General features: G+C 40.4%; 1 protein-coding gene across 14 annotated transcripts in view; it reads left to right on the forward strand.

The window, feature by feature from the left end:
• Positions 1-20,275, forward strand: part of DMD (dystrophin) — a 2,428,671-nt gene that overhangs the window by 2,349,500 nt on the left and 58,896 nt on the right. For 9 of the 14 annotated variants that reach the window (XM_077145121.1, XM_077145123.1, XM_077145120.1 and 6 more), the window contains 5 exons: positions 968-1,104; positions 1,789-1,827; positions 6,300-6,365; positions 7,495-7,560; positions 10,301-10,459. In XM_077145121.1, coding sequence (XP_077001236.1) covers positions 968-1,104; positions 1,789-1,827; positions 6,300-6,365; positions 7,495-7,560; positions 10,301-10,459 — 467 coding nt within the window. The remainder of the gene's footprint in view (positions 1-967; positions 1,105-1,788; positions 1,828-6,299; positions 6,366-7,494; positions 7,561-10,300; positions 10,460-20,275) is intronic. The other 5 variants (XM_077145122.1, XM_077145134.1, XM_077145132.1 and 2 more) reach the window with 2 other exon arrangements.

Genomic DNA, 20,275 nt, shown 5'->3' on the forward strand with positions numbered 1-20,275 from the left:
TTTTTAAAATACTGTAAAGCCTTTTAGTTATACACTTAAAAACCTAAAGTCAACTTTTCGTCATTAAGGCTTCAGTAAACTGCCATTTATTAAGTAGCCTAGTAATTTGCGTATTTCATGTATTCATTGTAACAACTTGTTGAGGTGTCAGTGCCCCCATTTCTAAAAAAGCGATTTTTATTACAGACGTTGTGGGTTTATGGAACAAACATGCATGAAATACAGTATTCTCATGTTATCACCCCACCACCAACACCTTGCCTTAGTGTGGAACATTAGTTACAAATGATGAGAGCACACTTTTATGACCGTACTGTTAATTTAAGTCCATGGTTTAACGTAGGGTTTCCTGTTTGTGTAGTGTAGTTCCAAGGATTTTGTTGTGTTTTTTTTTTCATTTTATTCTGTCACCATATACGTGATCTAACATCTCCTCTTTTCATTATATTTAGATATATATTTTAGTACTGCTAATTGAGTTCACAATGTGCTACCATCACCGCCATCCATTACCAAGACATTTCCGTTATTCCAAATAGGAACCCTGTACATTTTAAGCCTTAACTTCCCATTCCCTATTCCCTAACCCCATCCCCTGGTAACCTGTGTTCTAGATTCTGACTCTTTGGTTTTACTTATTTTAATTGTTTCAAATTGGTGAGCTCATACAATATTGCTCCTTTTGTGTCTGGCTTATTTCACTCAACATGACGTCCTCAAAGTTCATCCAGGCTGTGGCGTGTATTGGAACTTCATTTTTATTTTTTTACAGCTGAATAGTATTCCACTGTATGTGTATACCACATTTTGTTTATCCAGTCATGGGTTGACAGACACTTGGATTGCTCGCAACCCCCACGCTAGCCTTAATTGCAAAACAAGGGCCCCGAGGCAGAACACTGTAGTGGCCATGTGCCTTGAAATTGTACGCTACTAAATCTGATCTCACTGCGATTCCCCCTTTCAGACTACGTCAGGAGAAGATGTTCGTGACTTTGCCAAGGTACTAAAAAACAAATTTCGAACCAAAAGGTATTTTGCGAAGCATCCCCGAATGGGCTACCTGCCAGTGCAGACTGTCTTAGAGGGGGACAACATGGAAACGTGAGTAGTGGCAAAAGCAGCACAGACTCATTTGACATCTGGTTGAACTCCTCTCAGCCTAAATACCCCACTTGGCTCCCCAGTGCAAACAGTCTCTTCTATTTCTTTCCATTGATTTACTATAGCTGAAAGAGGAAAACAAGCTGGTGTTCAATTGCCATTTTCCTATGTCTCCAGAAAAGTAACTTTTCCAGAAGGTAAACTTCATTTCCCAGGAAAAAACCCCACATCATAGCCACTAATTGCCTTAGATGGCTGCCAAGAAACATGGGACTGTTTACAACTGAGTGATTCCAATATTTCATTTTGATTTTTTTGTCCCTTACAAGTCAGTAGACGCGTGTCTTTCTGTACCTTGTTGTGCGATCACATCTGGTCCCTTTTTTTCTATTTGAAAGAAGGTAGAGTCACAGGAAATTAAGTCACAGTAAGTAGTAATGATTCTCATGAGGAAACTGCAGATGTCTTCACCCCCTTTGAACCTTCCCCTCGTTTCTCCATACCTCTCACAGCAGCCACACAACTGTTTGTTTTGCATTTAATTCACTCTCCACCTTTATTTGGCTGCTGTTCTCCATGATCTATATGTAATCAGTTGGATTTTACTTATTTTGGCCTTTCAGTAATATGTTGCGGCTGAGTTTTCCTGTGTCTCTCTTCACCACCTCATTTTTTGTTTTGCAGTCCTGTTACTCTGATCAACTTCTGGCCGGTAGATTCTGCGTGAGTACTTTTGCTGCAGGGCGCTGCTCCCACCAACACATTCATTCTCTTGCTTGATTTTGAAATTTTTGTTCTCTTTACTTGTTTTTGCTTTGTTTTGTCTTCAAGGCACATCAGTCTCCCTCCCGTCATTTCAGTATTTCTCCCCTTTCCTTTGCTGAGACTTTAAGAGTGCCACCTCCCACAGAGCAGGAGACTGAGCGTAGGGTTTTCAGATCCTCCACCTGGTGAAATTCTAACCAGCTGAAACCATGGCCTCTATTCAGATTCAAATCGAAGAACTTACTGGGCTTTTAATTGGGTTTCGGGAAGATGTGTTTATATATTGCCTCAAATCTAGGCAGAGACAAGCTTCCTGATTACATAGCAGTCTTTAGCCATATTTCTTGAGATTCAATGCATTGAGACCTTCAAAAGGATGATGCTGTATTCTCTAGGGCTTGTTATAAGTGGACTATTTTCAATCAGCAGAGTTTGTTTTATAATATGAAATGGAGTCTGGTTGAATAATTTCAGTGGGGTGTATGGACTTTTTATTAGATTATGCCAGGCCATTTGGTTACTCTTTATATGCATGGGTTTCTTAACTTTGAACTAAACTCACTTTGCTCTCCTCTCCAAACCAGATATTCAAGCTCATAAATAGCTATACATTTATATTTAGAGAAAAGTGTGCCATAGTCTTTGTTGTTATTATTGGTGTGTATTAATATACTACTAATATTAAATACCAACATCTAATTGATTTATCTCGAATCAAGATAATATTATATCAAGAGTTTATAATATTAGAAAACTCTTTTGGTGGGGGCTGTGACGTGTCTGTCTGCAAATAAACCATGCATGTTTTTAAATTTTATTGTGTGGGGTTTTTATAAGAGACTTTGGGATATTTCGAAGTATGAGTTATTAAACTATTTATTTAAAACCAGATCACTCTATTAAGTATAAAGTAGAAACGTCCAATTTGAAAGATGGAATTAGGTAAAAATTCACATCTATTTTTATCAGGTCTTTTTTATTGTTCTATCATGTAATTTAATTTAAACTGGAATCCATTAAAGAAAAAAAAATAATAAAGTCCTGTAGTGATAAATGGCAACTATTAATTGAGGTTAATTTCACATCCTTATTGGCCTAAAGGAAGTGGAAAGCTTCCCTTTCTTTTTTAAAACTGCATTATCGGACCTCTTAATTTTGAGATATGGTACCTGTAAGCAGTGTATTGTCTGATTTATTTAATTATCGTACTTAACTTGGGGAAGTTATTTAGATTCAATTATGTTCCTTGCCTGTTGGTAATTGTTTTTCCTAGCCCAAATGTTTTATTTGTTTATAGAACTCAGAACCTTCCATAAATAAGAAACTTAAAAAAAATAAACAAAAAGAATGTACACTGAAATCCTAAGCTTGATTGGCTCCTAATAAGCAAATGGACTTAGTCTGTATTGGAATGATTTCTAGCCGGTTAGTTAAGAAATCCAAAAGATAAAAATGCCAAAGAGTAATTTTTTACAACACAGTTATACAGGTAGCACCAAAATGATAAGTAAAGAATAGCTACCAGTTTCTAGAAAGGAAAGAAGAAAAGATAATATCTATTTTCTGCATAAGCTGACGAGAAGAAATATCATGAAACCAGTTTAAAATAATTAACTTATTGTAAGTGAAGGATGTTTGTCTTTGTTAAACTTTGACGCACTTTAAGATTAATAATGTCCTGTATTAAGATATCTATAGCAACTGAAACACGTCCCCATTTTGCCTCTCTATGAAACGTTTGCTAGTTATTCAGAAATGGTGGAAGGTTCTGATTTTGAGGAAGAAACACGAAAGTCCATGTATATTCTCGTATTTTTATTGAAGTAGTCACTCATAGAGTTCCACTAACGCATAAAATGTAAGAGAAAGAGCTCTCCTATTCAGGCAGAAGGGCCAGGTTCAAAGGTGTTATTTTGCAAGAAATCTGTCCAATCTTAACAAAGCGAATGATGATGACAGTGTTTTTAAAAATTGATTTAAAGCAGATCATAGAATTTGAAAATTTTCTGTGGCACACACAGATCTTTTTGTCTTTTCTTAGGTAAACCCTTTATTGGTCTGTAACTATTTTTTGTCATATTATTTGCCACTAAATCTCACATAAGCCTTTTATATTGTCTATCCATAGATGGGACAGTCAAACAATATTCTTTGAGCTCTTCTGTTTCCAAGTCGAAGTGAATGGAAACTTATTGATGGAGTTTTAACGAAAGAGAAAATGGTTGGGGGTGTGGAGTGGAATTGGCTGAGTGGTCATTAGCTTTAACAGAAAGTAATCCTTCCGGGCATATGGTTTTGTAGTTAAGAAGTGGGAAGGCGGGATAGTATTATTTATTACCTTGCCTTGGAAAAGTGTTTTAGAAGACTTTGTATTTAGTTTTGTGTCTGGACTAAGTGGTTTTGTACTTTTACTAATTCTTGGTTTTTAAATGATTCTTTTCTGACCGGTAAACCCCCAACCCCTTTTTGGTTCATTTTCTGGTTTACTAAGTGCCTCTTTTAAGTGTATATTCTTGTAGACTTCTGGGTCTTATGAGTTCTTGTGCTCCTGCATGCTGCGTTAGGTGGTATGTACAGTCATAAGAAAAATAATAAGGAATTATCCTCAAGGCTAAGAATTAAAGCTCTCCATATGATTTTCTGTGTAAAAGTTTATTGCAAGTGTTTTGGATTTACATGCCTACTTTTCTCGGTGTAGTTATGGAGCAAGGTTTTCTTTCTTCTGAATACTGCCAGCGTAGCAACTATTATAAGGAAAATACTACTAATATATTTTCCTTGATGGTGGGCTTTTAGCTTATTAAAGAAAAATGTGCAATTGAAAGGCTATGATCTGTCCCAAAAGAAAGGGTTTATAAGCCCAGTAATCCAAGTGCTGAATTATCTTGACCTGCAGAAAGATTTCAAAACAAACTTTATTACTTTTTTAATAATGGGGTATTTCAGGGTTCTAAGAAATTAGCAGTTTAGTTCTCCCAAACTGTAGTGAAGATTCCCATGGAAATCTTTGGATCTGCCTATTAAATCGGGTGGTCATCCTTTTGTTTCCTCGTGGCAATGTGAAAATCTTTGTGATTCATTCCAAATTTGATTCTGGTGGCACTTGACTTAGAGGACATTGGTATCATAAATAAGACCTTTTGTCCTTGAAGGGAAGAAACATATCCACAGCCCTAGTTATTTGCTGCAGTCTACTGTAATCATTATGATAGCGTGTCTTAATTAAGAATTATGACATCCTAGTACATTCCTGTGTAAGCCTGGCTTACAGGTACCAACATATTTTTCTTTTCTTTTACCATGAGAAGAAATAAATGTCTTCTCCTTAATGTCCTGCCCAAGTCCTTGAATGCTGCCTGGACGTCAGGCTAAAGCCAGAGCCCTCACTGTTGACTTTTAGATTCTTGCTTTCCCCGAAGGGCTTTCTGTGTCAGAAGAGAAAGGAAGAGATCTTTTGTCCTATTCCAATTAAAACAAAAAGCACAAGCTCAAACTGGTCTGTAGAACAGATGGATTTTTTTTTTCCATCTAAAAGATACTATAAAAACTTCAAGGATAACAAATAGATCAGATTCAGAAGGGTGAAGAAAAATGTTAACAACTCCCCAAATTCTAGCCTGTGGAGCTAAAAACAAACAAACAAAAAACAAACCAGTAATGTTTTATACTCAAAAAGTACACAAACTATTCATGCTAAGTATCCCTTTGTTTCCCCCTCTGCATGTCAGCTCACAGTATCCCTAATAAGAAGTGTTTCAGATAGCGTTGGCATGCTACTGAATTTGGTGATGCTTTTCTAAAGTATCATAGTATAATCTCTAGGGTCATTCTGTTTTAGTCTATGAAGTAGGAGTATGGGCCTGCTGCTAAATTGGTGGATTTATTCCTTCTTTATAAAATTGCACAGACCGAGCCATCTTGATACACAAAGTTCAGAAATCATGGGCTGCAGTGGCCGCTGTGGAACTGAAATTATTGACTGTAAATGTAGCAGGCAAATGCAGTTTCCATTCAGTGAGAAGGCAGCTAATAAATGGCAGAGGTGTAAATCGTTCCAAATTTTAAACCACATACCGCTCAACGCAATCTCGGAACTGTAGGAAATGAGAAATTACAAGGGAGGAGAACAAAATGCTTATATGGAAATCGTCTTCCCCGACGTTTCCTGCCATCAAAACGTTCCAGAGAAGTTTTTGGTTTTTCTGTCTGGCCTTTGAGAAAAGCAAAAATCTAAGAAATCATCCCTCAAGTCTGGATTTAAAATACTTGATGATATCCGAGATGCAGCAGCAACTAACCGCACATCTGATCCATCGACTTAGAATAAAAGCAGCCGAGGCCATGTATATAACGTTAACTGTGTGGTGGGGTTTCTTTTCTTCTCCATTAATGGATGGTATCGATGACTAATCACATTTTCTGCCTTATAGGCCTGCCTCGTCCCCTCAACTCTCACACGATGATACTCATTCACGCATTGAGCATTATGCTAGCAGGTATGAGACTAGTTGAATGCCAGGCAAATATTGATTGAAATAACTAACCAAGGAAAGCTAACCTATAATACTTTTAAACCAGTTTTTTTTCCCCTGTCTTCCCCAATCTTGTCTGATTTCTACTAATCAGCCTGCCCTCTAACGTGCATGCCATCCCGCTGCATGCTGGTTGGGGCCATCACCAAGAGTACCAGCCCAGAATACCCTTCCCTCACCCGGGCCTGTCAACACTGCTGGTAGCCTTGTCATGTCTCCTATCTACTGAGCACGTTTAATAAATTGGCTTGGAAATCACCTAACCTTAGAGAACTGCTAGACCAGACGCTAACATGTGAAGAAAACGGTCCCGTGTTACGTGGAGGAATACGAAAGCATCAGCTTTCCATTTGTGCCTTGATTGTACATGTGCTGTGACAAAGAGAGTAACTGCATCTTCCCAATCCTCGGAGCCTCCTGCCGCCCACACCCCCACCTTTGTGCTTGCGATAATTTTTATACGTAAGAAATGAAATTACTAATTGGACAGCATCTTAAGCTTGTTGAATACATCTGTAAGAGTTTGATGAACTGTTTCTTTTTCTCTGTGAAAAGACTATTATTGTCTGAGGCAAGAGAGATTTTTTTTTTTAATTGGGGGCAGAATGTTTAGAGAACTTTACGGTGACTCCATCCTTTATCAATATTCTAAGCGCTAAACGTGCTTTTCACCCGTGGAAAGCATTACCTGGCTGTGTATACGTCTGTCATCAGTGGAAAGCCGTAATTGTCTTTATGACAATGGATAGTGTGAGGCAAGGACTGCAGGGTGTTAGGGAAGCTTTTCTGGTGAAAACAAAGGACTGTTCTCAGTAAAAGGAAGAGCGATCTGTGGGGGAGGGGGTGCTGGGGGGGACACAACCAAACCCAACTTCCTGCAGAAATTCCCACATGAATGTAAAGCTACTACCTAGCTGTGGTCTGCTGCACACGGGCTCAAATGATCAGGCTAACACATACATCCTTCGGTTTGAAGGATTCCTTTTTCCTCTTGACATGATTTATCCTTTAGTTTTCAGGAATGTTCGATTAGGTCTTGAATAGAGTCTAAGAAGTCACATAAGTTTTAATGAGCTTTTACGTTTTTTATCAGGCTAGCAGAAATGGAAAACAGCAATGGATCTTATCTAAATGATAGCATCTCTCCTAATGAGAGCATGTAAGTATCCCATCTCTTTTTACAAAATGTTCCTGACGATGAAATTGCTTTGAGGGATTTAAAGGTAGGCTAGCACAGGAAATAGGAATTAGTGGCATATCCATTGGATCTTTCCAGGCGCCGTTCATTTACTTTGTTTTTCTGTAACTCAACAACATGGCACAGAAGGAGTTCATCCAAATTCTGGCATTCCGGAGTAGCAGAAATAGTTTGCCTCATTCTTTTTAAAGCTTCTTTGATACCATATTATCACAGATTGCAGAGTCCCAGATACTTCAAGTATATTACATGCTTAATCTTTGACAAAACCCACTAGAAATTTAAAAGGATTGAACCTTAACGTTCAAGGTGATGACTAGGCAGTATATTTTTTCCACTCATGGGGAGTGGAGATACAGTCTGGGGTAGTTGTTGCATCGCTACTCCATGATGGTAGGTTAGTGGGCATTTTCCTTCTGAGAGCCAAAGTGTAGTCGAGTTGGGTGATTCGGCATCTTCCTGAAGCAAGTAGAGCGAGGCAGTCTCGTGAAGGGTTGTAGGAGGAAGGAGTGGAGGTTCAGGTTGCAGTTTGTTAGTCAGACGATGAGCCAGTCCGGTGAGATTTTAAGGAAGGCCATAGTGTGGTGCTCCAGGTGGCAGAGAACACAGCTATGGCAGGAAAGCAGGCTTCCTCCTCGAGGAGGGCGGTGCCTGCGGTGAGAAGCACGCAGGAATGGTGCCAGGAACCAAGAAGGCGCTGACCAGAGCCTGAGGCGAAAGGAGCAGGTTAAGGAGCTGATCTGAAGGGAAAAGTAAGGACCTGCCAACCGAATCGAGAACTTAGAGAGCAGAAAGCTAGGCAAAGTGCAGTGATGTTTTCAGTTTGGTAAGTTACGGCTGTCTCGCCCCTCTGTCATGGAGAATGTCGACAAAGGGAAAAATGGTAGGTAGGTCTGGCCCATGTAATTGGTCTGGCAACACGAGGGCACCCTCAGGTGAGCAAAGGGCCTTCGTAAGGGTTGGACTGAAGAGAAATGGCATCGGAGTGGCGTTTATATATAAGTATTCTGATGTTCTGGACATTAGAATAAATCGTCTCATCTGGTACGTAAGGTAATCAAGATGATAATACAGAATCGATATCAACACTCAGTCATTTATAGAGGGGCTTAAAACAGAAGGAACACCAGACGCCCTTTCCCTGAGCATAAGCATACAGTCTCTTTTTTGCTATGGGAAAAAGTTTTAGTGGTATTAAGAAATAAAATTCTTTGACAGGAAAATACGTATCCGAAGAATTCAATCAAATATAGATGGCCCTAATGATTGGCTTCTTTGGGTCACTGAGTTTGGAAGTAGAAGCCATGTGTGTGTATAGCAAGGTCATATTAATTCCGATTGCATCTACATAACAATGGCTGCCATTCATTGACTGCCTAAGAGAATATAGTAAGAGTTTAATCACAAACTATGTTTAATTATAACATAAGAAGATCTAGCAAAAAAAGTTTCAGAATTGGAGAAGCGCAATAATAAATGAGGTGGCAAAACTGCTTTTGTTCTACGTTTTAGGAGAAGTTCAGCTTTAGCTCATTCTCAGGACATACAATCCATTTTGACTCAATACTGGCTGGTAAAATCACGACCTTCAGGGGCCAGTGGAGGAGTGGGGAAGCGATTTGGTAGATTTGGTAGACGGGTCACTTACATGCCTGTGTGTAAAATCCAGTTTTTATTTTTAGTCGACTTTTCATTTTTCAACAAGTATTCCAGCTTGGCAGACCAAAATAGCTGACATGGGGAGGATTTTCCCTCTTAAATACCTGAAATTCTTTCTTCAACATAGATGGCCCGGAGAGGAGAAAAGGATATGAAGTGGGTGTAGGGAGAGGAATATCAAGATATCAGCTGCATGATATCTAACCACAAAGAGCTGTAGCTTCTCATAAAGAATAGGATGAAATTCTTATAACTTGGAGGTAAGCAGGCTTTTCAGGTGTTTGGAGTGGTGCATTTAGAACATAATTTCTCCCATGGATCGGAGAGTTCACCTGTTTCCAGGAAAGGCTGCAGCTGCCTCCAAAATCTAAGCCTTTGCCTCTTTTTATCCTCCAGGATCTGTCCTTGCCAACTGTCCTGAGGAATGATTTGTTTGGTCTCCTTTTAAGCAGTCACCTTAATTCCCCCCCCCCCAATATTTGTTTTTCTAGCTAAACAGTAATTGAATGAAACAATCGTTTATCTACGGTTTAATTCTCGTGGCCATTGTGCCTCCGTGACTTTTCAAAGTTAACACTGGCTTGCTGAAGCAATGCTCTGGGTTACACTGCCTTCCACTTAAGATATTTACTCTATTATTTTAAGGGCTGCAGTTTTACTTTTCCTTGTCGACATCAACAATAGCGTGGGTTAGTGAATAGACTACCTTGACACGCTTGGAAGCAAAAGCAGAATGCAGCCATTATTATGTCTCATACTATTTGTTCACTATTGGTTAAACAGTCAACATGCAGTCCCAGTATTTCTGTCATTCTGCCTTTCATTGACCGATGTAAATAGGTCAATCAAATTCCATTGAATTGGCACCAGTAGGATGGTAGACCCAACCTTAACAGTATCGAAATGTCTTCAGAAGCAGGAACAGAGGTCTAAGTAATTGTGAGCAATTAATGTTTCTGTTTTTAAATACACACCCGAGTCCCCGACCCCCAAAGCAAACTAAGGGGGGGAAAAAACCAAAACCTTTGATTTTATTTTCCAGAGATGATGAACATTTGTTAATCCAGCATTACTGCCAAAGTTTGAACCAGGACTCCCCCCTGAGCCAGCCTCGTAGTCCTGCCCAGATCTTGATTTCCTTAGAGAGTGAGGAAAGAGGGGAGCTAGAGAGAATCCTAGCAGATCTTGAGGAAGAAAACAGGTGAGTTTTCTTTCTAGCTTTGTCATTGGTATGCAGCGTGCATACACTTGCACCTATAGAAAAGTGCCAGGAATCTTCACTTAGAGTCATTTTATGTCTAATTGTTTTCTAAAATAACCTGTTTAGCTCCATTTACAGATTCACTTAAGAAGAAGACGAATGCAATAGTATAATTAAGAACTCATATTTTAGGTATCAAAGGACTCAATGCTAATTTGTTGCATGTATTTTAGAGGTTTCGATTTTATATTTGAGCATAGAGTCTAAGAAACAAGCAGGGCATTTAATTTTATGATTGTATATGATTTGTACATGTGTTTGGCCATATTGTCTCTGTCTTAGCATGTAAGCAAGGAGGGTCGCTGGCTTGGTCACATTTGGAAATACATCACTTCATCTTATTTTTCTTTATTTAAATGTCGAAATCATTACTTATGCCCAGTACCGCAGCAGATCAGTGAGGAGTCCAACTGTCAGGCATCACCTGCACATGGATGTTCATATAAAAATAGCAGAAATTGTAGAAATAAAAGGCTTAAGAAAATTCATAAGGACTGCAGAGAGGATAGCGATGTTAAAAATCTGGGGTGTTATGTGGTATCAGGCTAATAAAAATCACTGGCCTTCTGCTTCTGTATTACACTTATTCTATCACAGGTCCCTTGGTTACGAAAGCTTTTGCACATGATCATGTCTAGCTCGCAGTGTGCTCGCTTCAGATAAATGCTACCAGGCAAGTCTTTAAAGGAGCAGTTGCTCACATTTACGTCTGTGGGAAGTGAGGACTTTCATCTCTGTGGTTTAGCCCCAGGCACCGAGACCTCTTATCCAGGCAGCACGGAATGTCAGAGACCACTGCCCTCCGGGAGGATGTCACCTGAGGATGGAAAAGCAAACTCGGCCCTTCATCCGTGGCTTTTTGCTGCCATAGCCCATCTTTAGCTCTTGATACCTCTGACCTAGACTATTCCATCAGTCTTTACCTGACTGGCTAGCCTTTAGTTTCCTTCCCACCTTTCCAAAAAATTCCACTCTAAGTGGAATCTTTCCGGAACCAAGACTCATCATGGCAAGTCTTCCTTCACTGGAGTTCTGCATCCAGGAAAAAACACAGAGCTCCTCAGCTGAGCATTCAAAACCTTCCACAATTTTCTTTTGACCTGCTCTTTCCAGTTCATCATCTTCTGTTTACTCCCTGGGTTCTGGCCCATCTGTCGTAGCTAGTATTTCTGAAGACATCCAGCTCTTACCACTTTCTGGGATAAGTTCAGGCTCGCCTCTCAGCATCGCTGCTAACCCCCATCCCCTCCACTGCCATGCTTGCTGGACCAGTCCTACCTGTCCCTGGGACCCTGAAAATACTTTTCCCCACAGCCTCCTAGACACCTGTAGTCGGAAATGACCTATATTTCCCCTGTACTCCCAGAACCCTTTGACCTTTTCTCCAAGAATTCCTTGACAGATGGCCTTTTTACCAGCTTCTCCCAGTACCTCCCCCTGATTCCAGGGTGAGTCCTTTGGGGCAAGAACTTTGGGGCACCTTGCTCATCTTCGTGCCCCCTCTCGTACTTAGCTCAGCGTGAACGCTTAGGGGGCTACTCAGTGAAATGTTAGCTGAAAATCTAAGGTAAGAACACATTAAGGATATTGCCGGATTACCCTTCAGGAGATGATGATACTGAACATTTTGTTTGTTTTAATGACGACTTTATCTCTGGCTTTCATCGTAAGACTGTGTGTAGAGACCATGGTAGACGAAACATTTCCCTCAACCGTACTGAAGATCGTCGGTTCTGTCTAGTTGCACTTAATCTTTAATAAGTCAAATGGGAAGAAAAACTGGGATTGGCCTTGTAAATAGAATTTGATACGACCCAGGAGTAAAAATGATTTGTGGAATCTGATTGTTGAAAGTCAGTTCTCCTTTGGGGTGCTGTATCTTTTTAGCTCATTGGTTAAAAATTCTTCCTTGTTTGTATTTAGCACACTGTCCCTCTGAACCAGGCCAAGGCGTGTGTTGGTAAAGAGTTATTGATAACTATCACTTATGTATCATTTATCACTTTCAGACCACTTTAATGTAGTTCAGGTCACTTAAGCTTCCTAAAAGGTCTGTAAATAAGAGCTTGCCTCTTTTCTATATACTAGGAAACTCAGGCTCCGGTTCAAAAGACTTGCCCCAGATTTCCCAGTCAACCAGCAGCAGAAGCAGATTCAAATCCATATTTTCTGACCCAAAATAGCCAACTCGACTTTGGACCAGAGAATGAAGAGTCCTTCTATGTAAATATCATTTACAGAGCATCTTGGCATAGTCCCTGGAACGCACCTACATTGGAGGGAATTGTTCGAAGGACTCGGTGTCCCTGAATAAACCAGTTGATCCGCTTGTGGCACACTGACACCCACTTTGCACTGAAAGATAGCTGTAAGCATTCCTAAAGAATGGGCTCGTTTGTTCTCTGAAAGGGAGAAAAAAAATTACCTAAGGCAGCTTAAAGACCTCCAGAATGAGGAATCGAGTTGGTGCAAGTCTTTCTGTAAGTTATCTTGACCTTCAAGAAAATACATCAGGTTGAGCTTTCTTTTTGGTCCCTACCCTTTGTCCCATTTTCACCTCCTACCAAATGCTAAAGAAATGTCTCTGCAGAACTCCCCTCCTAAAAAGCAGCCTGTCTGCTTTCCTTTGCTCTCTTTTTTCCTGTCTTCTTATAGTACAGCTCAAGAAGCTTCAGAGCCAGAGATCTTTTGTCTTCGTGACCCTTGGAGTCCATATTACTTCAGGGGCCTTTAATTTACCAGTTCTTGTCCTTCTCCTGAGAGAACCCAGGAGGTCATCAGATGCCCTTTTTCTATACCTGACAGCCTCAGGTCAAAACTGGGCTATGGGATCTGACAAATACCAGCGCGGTTTTGGAGGAAATGGGAAAGGATATTTGAAACAGAGATTGTCCAAAGTCCTTTAGCCACGTAGTTAACTGTATCTGTGTGTATTTGGTGTTCCTTTACTCCATAGCTGTGGCTTATCTGCAAATGCAAGTTAGCTTGGAGACCACCCCTGCCCATTCCTGACTAGAGTGAGTTCTGTTAATTATTCTTATTCATTGTACCTGCCCAAGATCTCCTTGGAAACAGAGAATGACTAGTTTAGATGTCTCTCAGGAGTGTCTTATCTCTGTCTTGAGAATTCCACGTCTCTTAATTGTTGCACATACTATCCAATAAATATTTGTTGAATAAATCGGTGGACAAAGGAATTGAAGTGAGGCCGAATTTATTTTCTTTTCAGCACACATGCTGGTACTTTTGACTACGATTCTTTTAAAAGCCTAATTTTATGGCAAAATGCTTTTCTTATGCTTGCTTTTCAAAATACTTCCATTTTTTCCCCAAACTGCCTTGATTAACACTAACCATTGCTTTGTCATAAATTTAGAATGTTAAAAATCCATTTTCTAAATCCCGGGCCCTGTATGGCTCCCCTGCTGGCATTCTCTGATTTTTGGTTTATGCCGTAAAGACGTAAAGAGAAGGCTAAAGCTCCACACAAAGGCAAAATATGACTGAATTTTCCCGAGCGTGGCTTATAAATTTGGGCGACTGATGGCATTACTGAGATATACAATATGCAATGTTTCATTTCTGCATGCTATCCCTCCCTCATTACCGCAGATAATTCAGATTTGCCTGAATTTATTTAGGGATGTTGGGAATTTGCCCCATTGTCTGTCTTTATCACTGCAAACTCAAGATTTATTTTTTCCTGCATAAATTAGAGCCTGCAGTCTCCTTGCCTATCCTGACTTAAAGCTGTAGCATCCAAATCCTGACGTATGTTTCTCTGCCCTGTCTAAATGAATTTTAAGACTTGCCCTGAAATTCAAGGTGCGGTCCTGACAATGAAAAGGTAGCCTTTTCCAGAGACACAGGCAGGTTTTCATTCTGCTATCTGCGTGGCAAATTGATTAGATTCTTCCCAAGTGTAAAAAGTAGGGTAAATGCTGACTACTTAAGACACTGGCAAGTCTTAAGTTAATTACAGTTGTTCGTAGATGTTATCTAAAAACAGGGAACTCTGTGAATTCTCAGTACTTACTCAGTGCTTCTCGTACGTCTCGTTGGATGACCAGACAGTAGGTGACTAGGCCTCAGTTTGAATTTCTTCTTGTTCCTTTTCATCCCTGTAACGGTTATGCAAGTGTATTAACGTTATACTCAAAGCCGGTCTAGACTGATTCCTTACGTCACTTAATGATACGAGCTGGAGATCACAACACTGTCCCTTCACCTTGTGAACGATGGGATGGCTGTGGGTCCTGGTAGAGCCATTATCAATTGTCAGAGCCTCGGGAAGACATCTTTATTCAAGGGTCTCCCATTAGGTCTTTGTGTGAGTCTCAGACGCTGGCGAGAAGGAAACCGAGGGTGACTAGGAGTGGGCGTGCCGAGGGTGTGGAGGAGGAAGTGTAAACAAAGGTGTCAGGGTGAGGAACAGCAGAGGAGGTTTGGGAAACCACAAACAGTTGGGCTACTTTTGTTACAAAGCAAGGAATGGGAGGAGGAGATGAGGCTAGATGGGTTGGCAAGGCCAGGCTGGGAAGGATTTGGTACCTTGCAGAGCAGTTTATTTCTCCTCATCTGGTATAGGGAGCAAGCTGGGGTGATGCCGTTGGACTTATTTAAGTCCAGCGCTCGGACAGCTTGGTGGAGCCTGACTGAAAAGACCAATGCCGGGAGAAGGTAGCATTGAGGTCCAGGGAAGAGATGCTTATGGCCTAAAGCAACCTAATGGAACTAGGAACGATGGTTTGGGTTGAGTGACATTTCAGGTGAGGAGTAAAGCTGTTTGATTTGATGGTTGACTGGATAAGGGAGGGAAGAAATGATTCCCAGGTCTTTCAGGAATATCATGAGATAATAGTTGTTTGCAGCTAGGACTGACAATTTAGGCATAGTATCGGCAGGCCCTTTCTTTAATTCATCAGTGTTTGGGGAGGTCTTTAAGGGTAGAGTAGCTGGAAGGTGATGAATGGGGCATGGGAGAGGTTGGGTTTGAGATCCTGGTGAGATACCCACACATAAATATATCTGATAGTCGGTAAGAAATAGAGCTTTGAAGCTTGCATGAGAGATGTGGGTCAGAGATATTAGATTTGTGAATCACCAGCTGACAGGTGGTAATTAACATTGTGAGAGTGAATTTCTCTACTCAGGGAGTGTGTAGCAGGAGGAGGGAAGATATGGATGTTAAAATGTTTTTTAATTGCTTTTGTTTTTGAATAAAAATACAAGTACATAAGGCAAAAACTCAAGAGGGTTCAGCCTTGACCGCTGGCTGAGATACGCCCAACTCAAGAGGCAACTGCCATTATTGGTTTCTTGGTATCTTTCCAAAGATATTTCTACACATGCAAATATTTGCAAGTATATTTGTGGTGGTGGGGAGTACTTCACACAAATAGTTGTGTAGGGTTCATTCCTGTTTTCTCTTCCCACTGAAACACCCCTAGTTATTTTCCACATACGATGCATGGCCTCAGTGGAAGCAGCACGTCCTCTGAAATCATTGGCAGTGTGGGAGGTCGGGAGGATAATGGCATGGATGCTAAAATGTCCAGTAGACATCATTGGAAATTAGTAAAATCTGATTCCCATCGCTGTTCTTTTTTTTTAAGTTGGAGTGAGGACAGGAGTATGGTAGGAGTATGGTATGACAAATGTAATGAAACTAGGCCTTCCTCTCACCTGGCAACATAGGCCCCCAAACAAAGCGCCGCAGAGCCTTTTGTCGATAAAGGGTTTACCCCTATAAATCAGGCGTTCCTTTGTATAATAATTTATTTATTAATAAATGTGGCCAAACATACATAACATAAAAATCATCTTAACCATTTTAAGTGGATAATTCTTTGACATTAAGTACATCGACAATACCGTGGAACTTTCACCACTATTTCCAGACTATTGTCCTCATCCCAAGCCAACACTCATACCCATTCAGCAAGAACTCTCCATCCCCCCTCCACCCCCCCGTAACCGCTATCCTGTTTTCTGTCTCTATGAATTTGCTTATTCCAAGTATTTCATATAAGAGAAATCATATACTATACGCCCTTTAGAGCCTGCCTTATGTCACGCAATATGATGGTTTCAAGGTTCATCCATGTTGTTGTATGTATCAGAATTCCATTCCTTTTTTTCTGGCTGAATAACATTCCATTGTATGGACAGACCCCATTGTGTTTCACTGTTCATTGGCTGATGGGTACTTGGACTGCTTCCACCTTTTGGCTATTGTGAATAATGCTACAGTGAACATTGGCGTATAAATATCGGCTCTTTGGGAGAGGGGGATGTAGGACTGTTAACTGGGGTTGAGGGTCACCATGATTCAGAGGCTCAGTTTCTAACCAACAAGCCCAATAACTGAATTTCCTTCAATTTATTGAGAGTTCATTAAGGGACCGATTCATGTCATTTTGGTTCACAGAAGTGGACGGATAACTCAGAATGATGATTCTCTTCTCCCTTTATCCTTTATCTTTTTCATTGCCGTGCTAAATGCATTAAGGTTGTCTTAAACCTTTTTTGAGAACAGCATGGGAGTTTATTTACAAATATTAAATCTATTAAAATGGTGGTGGGGGGGTTTTCTTCTTTAGGACACTGAGGTTGTCACTCTGTTCTAGGGCCTGTGTCTTAGAATTAAATGTCTCGGAAATCAGAATAAGAATCGGTTGGTTGTCTGGTGAGCTTATAATCTTGGCCTAAGAAATTGGACGGCTGTGAAAACTGTTCCTTTCGTACTGCGGAAAAACTGAAGCACCCCTCTGGAAGTTAGAATAGTCACATCCTATAGGTACATCTGGATAAAAGCTGACATTCTTATGATCCAATTTCCCTCTTCAGAGCTTCTGTGGAGAACCCCCCATCTTCCTCTTGGTGTTTTGTTAACTAGACCATCTGACTACAATAGGGTTAATTGTGGTCATAGCTTTCTTTAGTTGCATTCCAGGCTTGAGGATGTAATTCCATTCATTTCAGCCAACAGTTTCTGAGTGCTTAATGTGTTTTTAAAACGGCTAGATGAATAAACCTTGCTTCTTGTCCTCAGGGAGCTCACCTTTTAATAAGTGCCATTAAAATATTAACAACTAATTATAATTCCGTGTTACAAGTACTATAGAGGCATAGAAGTGAAGGATTAATTGTCTGAGGGATTGGAGAGACCTTCACAAAGGACACCGGTGCTGAGTCTTGAAGACTGGATACGAGTTATACAGGCTAAGAGAGAGAGAGAGGAAGGATAGGTTTTCTAGATGGAGCAGTGACTAATGTTGTGTGGTTAGACTATGGAGTGAGAATAAGAGGGTAATGACTGGAATGGAGGAAGAGACCACTGTTTGAAGGGCTTTCTACGTCCTACTCAAGAGGTTGGACTTTATCCTAGAGACAGTTGAACAACAGCGGTATTTTGAGCCGGGAAGACAGAGAAAACTAATTATAAGCCATTGGAGTTTGGTGGAAGGAACGTAGAATAGTCCAGGAGACCAGGTTCTGAGCTGTGGCATCTTAGGGGAGTGAAGAAAGGATGGAGAAATTGGAAGGTCACTGAACAAATAAGGCCACGGAGGGAGGAGGGAGAGGGAAAACTCGGTGATGTAAAATTTTCAGATGGAGGCTCTGGGAAATGATGACTGAAGAAACAGAGTAGTGCACACAGAAAGGCTACTGATTTGGAAAGGGCCAGTTGGTGGGTGGTAATAATTACAAATCAGTCATCTGGAAGTCTGCTTGCTCAAGAACATTGAGGTGAAAATTTCATATGTTAATTTTATGAATTCACTTTTCATTAGGGGGAAAAAGTCATAGCAATAAGAATTTAGTTGGAATTAGCATTGTTGTTTTCTAGTTGAACTGACTGAGCTGCAAAATTGGTCTGAGTTTCCCTGTAGCCAGGAATAGAGGAGGAAACATAATGATTTATCTATTGCGTAATGTTAGATGGGAAAAGCATGTAACTGCCTAAGAAAACATCACAGTTTTACTAGCTTTGCATAATAACAGTAATAACAACAACAAAAATAATAGCTGTCATTTGAGTGATTGCTATTGACAGGAACGGCTACACTGAAGATCATATTTAATCTTTACAGCAATCCTATGAAAGGGTGTGAGGACTTGGTGGCCCAGAATCTTAAGGACACTTCATGTAACTAGCAAGAATTAGGGCCCAGATTGAGGCTCGGGCTGTCCTGGACTCTTAACCACCGTTACTCTTGAGACAATCTATTGACCAGTGTCCCTATCGACATTTTTATGTTGGTGTTTAACAAAGACTGAAGGAGAGGTTCTGTGGCTGTTTCTCGTGGCCTTTGACAATTGATGAAAGCTTAACATTGAAGACCAAAGAAATGATGACAGTTCTTCAAGGGTAAAGGTCACTGTTGGCCAAAATGTGCTCTGCAGCATAACTCTGAGATACTCGGAGAAAAAATCATTCCCAAGACAAACACCCTCTGTTGGAAAGTCAAAATTATGTTAGCATAATTAGTCTTCTAGACTGCATTGAGGAGTCTAGAAGAAACCTGACCAGCTGTGTTTAACCCGAGGTTGCTCATACCTCCTTGACCTCAAGCCCAATTGTAATGTTCAGTGGAACACACTTTGGTAGACATGTTCAGGTCAGAACAAAAGCAATCCAGATATAAAATTTAGGATGCCTAGAAGAGTGGATGAATAGCATGTCCCTAAGGCAGTCATTCTTAACGTATCTTTTAAAAGTTTGAGCAATAACAACAGGATAGTTGTTGGTTCAAGATTGTACTAGCCTTCCATTTTGCTGACTTCCATCAGGTTTATAAACTTTGAAAACAAGACAAGGAGATACAGCACAGCTCCTGGGAGGTCTGAGGGACTAGCTATAAGGTGCTTGCAGAGGAAGTCCAGATTTTTCTCACAGAGTAACTATTGATTTGCTCTAGTACTGAAACAATTGCCCTACAGACCCCACAGGCCAGAATGAGTTAGTCTGAGAAGTCCAGAGGTAGATATTAAATCATCTCCCTTGATCATAGAGCATTCTTTGTACTCTTTTTCTGAGACGTCACATTGAGCGACTCGGCTTCCCAATCAAATCACCGACAGAAATTTCCACCAGTACTTGCTATATGTATATGGAATTCTTAATAATTAACCATTGGGGTTTTGGAGGATGTCCACCAAAGACAGCAATTTATGCTTCTATCACAATTACCGTTGCATATTTCTTTTCTTAAAAAGTTAGATGCAAAGGCCAGTTGCTGCTTGAGGCCACTCTTGGACTGTGATATGAAAGTAAAGTATATCTTCATAGGTGGGAAGCTACTTCTCCTTCTGTATCTTGTAAATGAGCATTCTCTCAAAGAAAGATTAAGGTATAAACTTTTTGTAAAGCAACTTGAGGAAGCAGATTCCTTGGCTGGCACGGAAATTTTGAAGAAAATAAACAAGCACTATGTCAACCTCACATAGCTTGGCCCTTAGCAAGTTCCAGTTCACAGAGCCCGTGGCTAATGGAGATACCCAGGAGACTGTTGGCAAAACAAGTCTGAAGTTTAGAAGAAAAACCTGAATTTAGGAGGACCGTGATCTTAGGGGAAATAGAAGCCTGGGGAGAGGAGCTGGTCTTCCTAGAAAGAGTATAATTAGAAAACCAAGGACTTCCTGGTATACTTGATTGGAATTGGGTATGCCCAATTTCTTACCAGCAGCCTTGTTAGAAATGGTTTCTCACTGTGTGCCACTTATTCATCTGTATTAGTAAGGTTCTCCAGA

The sequence above is a fragment of the Tamandua tetradactyla genome, chromosome X (genome assembly GCF_023851605.1).
Source record: "Tamandua tetradactyla isolate mTamTet1 chromosome X, mTamTet1.pri, whole genome shotgun sequence".
NCBI classification, from domain to species: domain Eukaryota; kingdom Metazoa; phylum Chordata; class Mammalia; order Pilosa; family Myrmecophagidae; genus Tamandua; species Tamandua tetradactyla.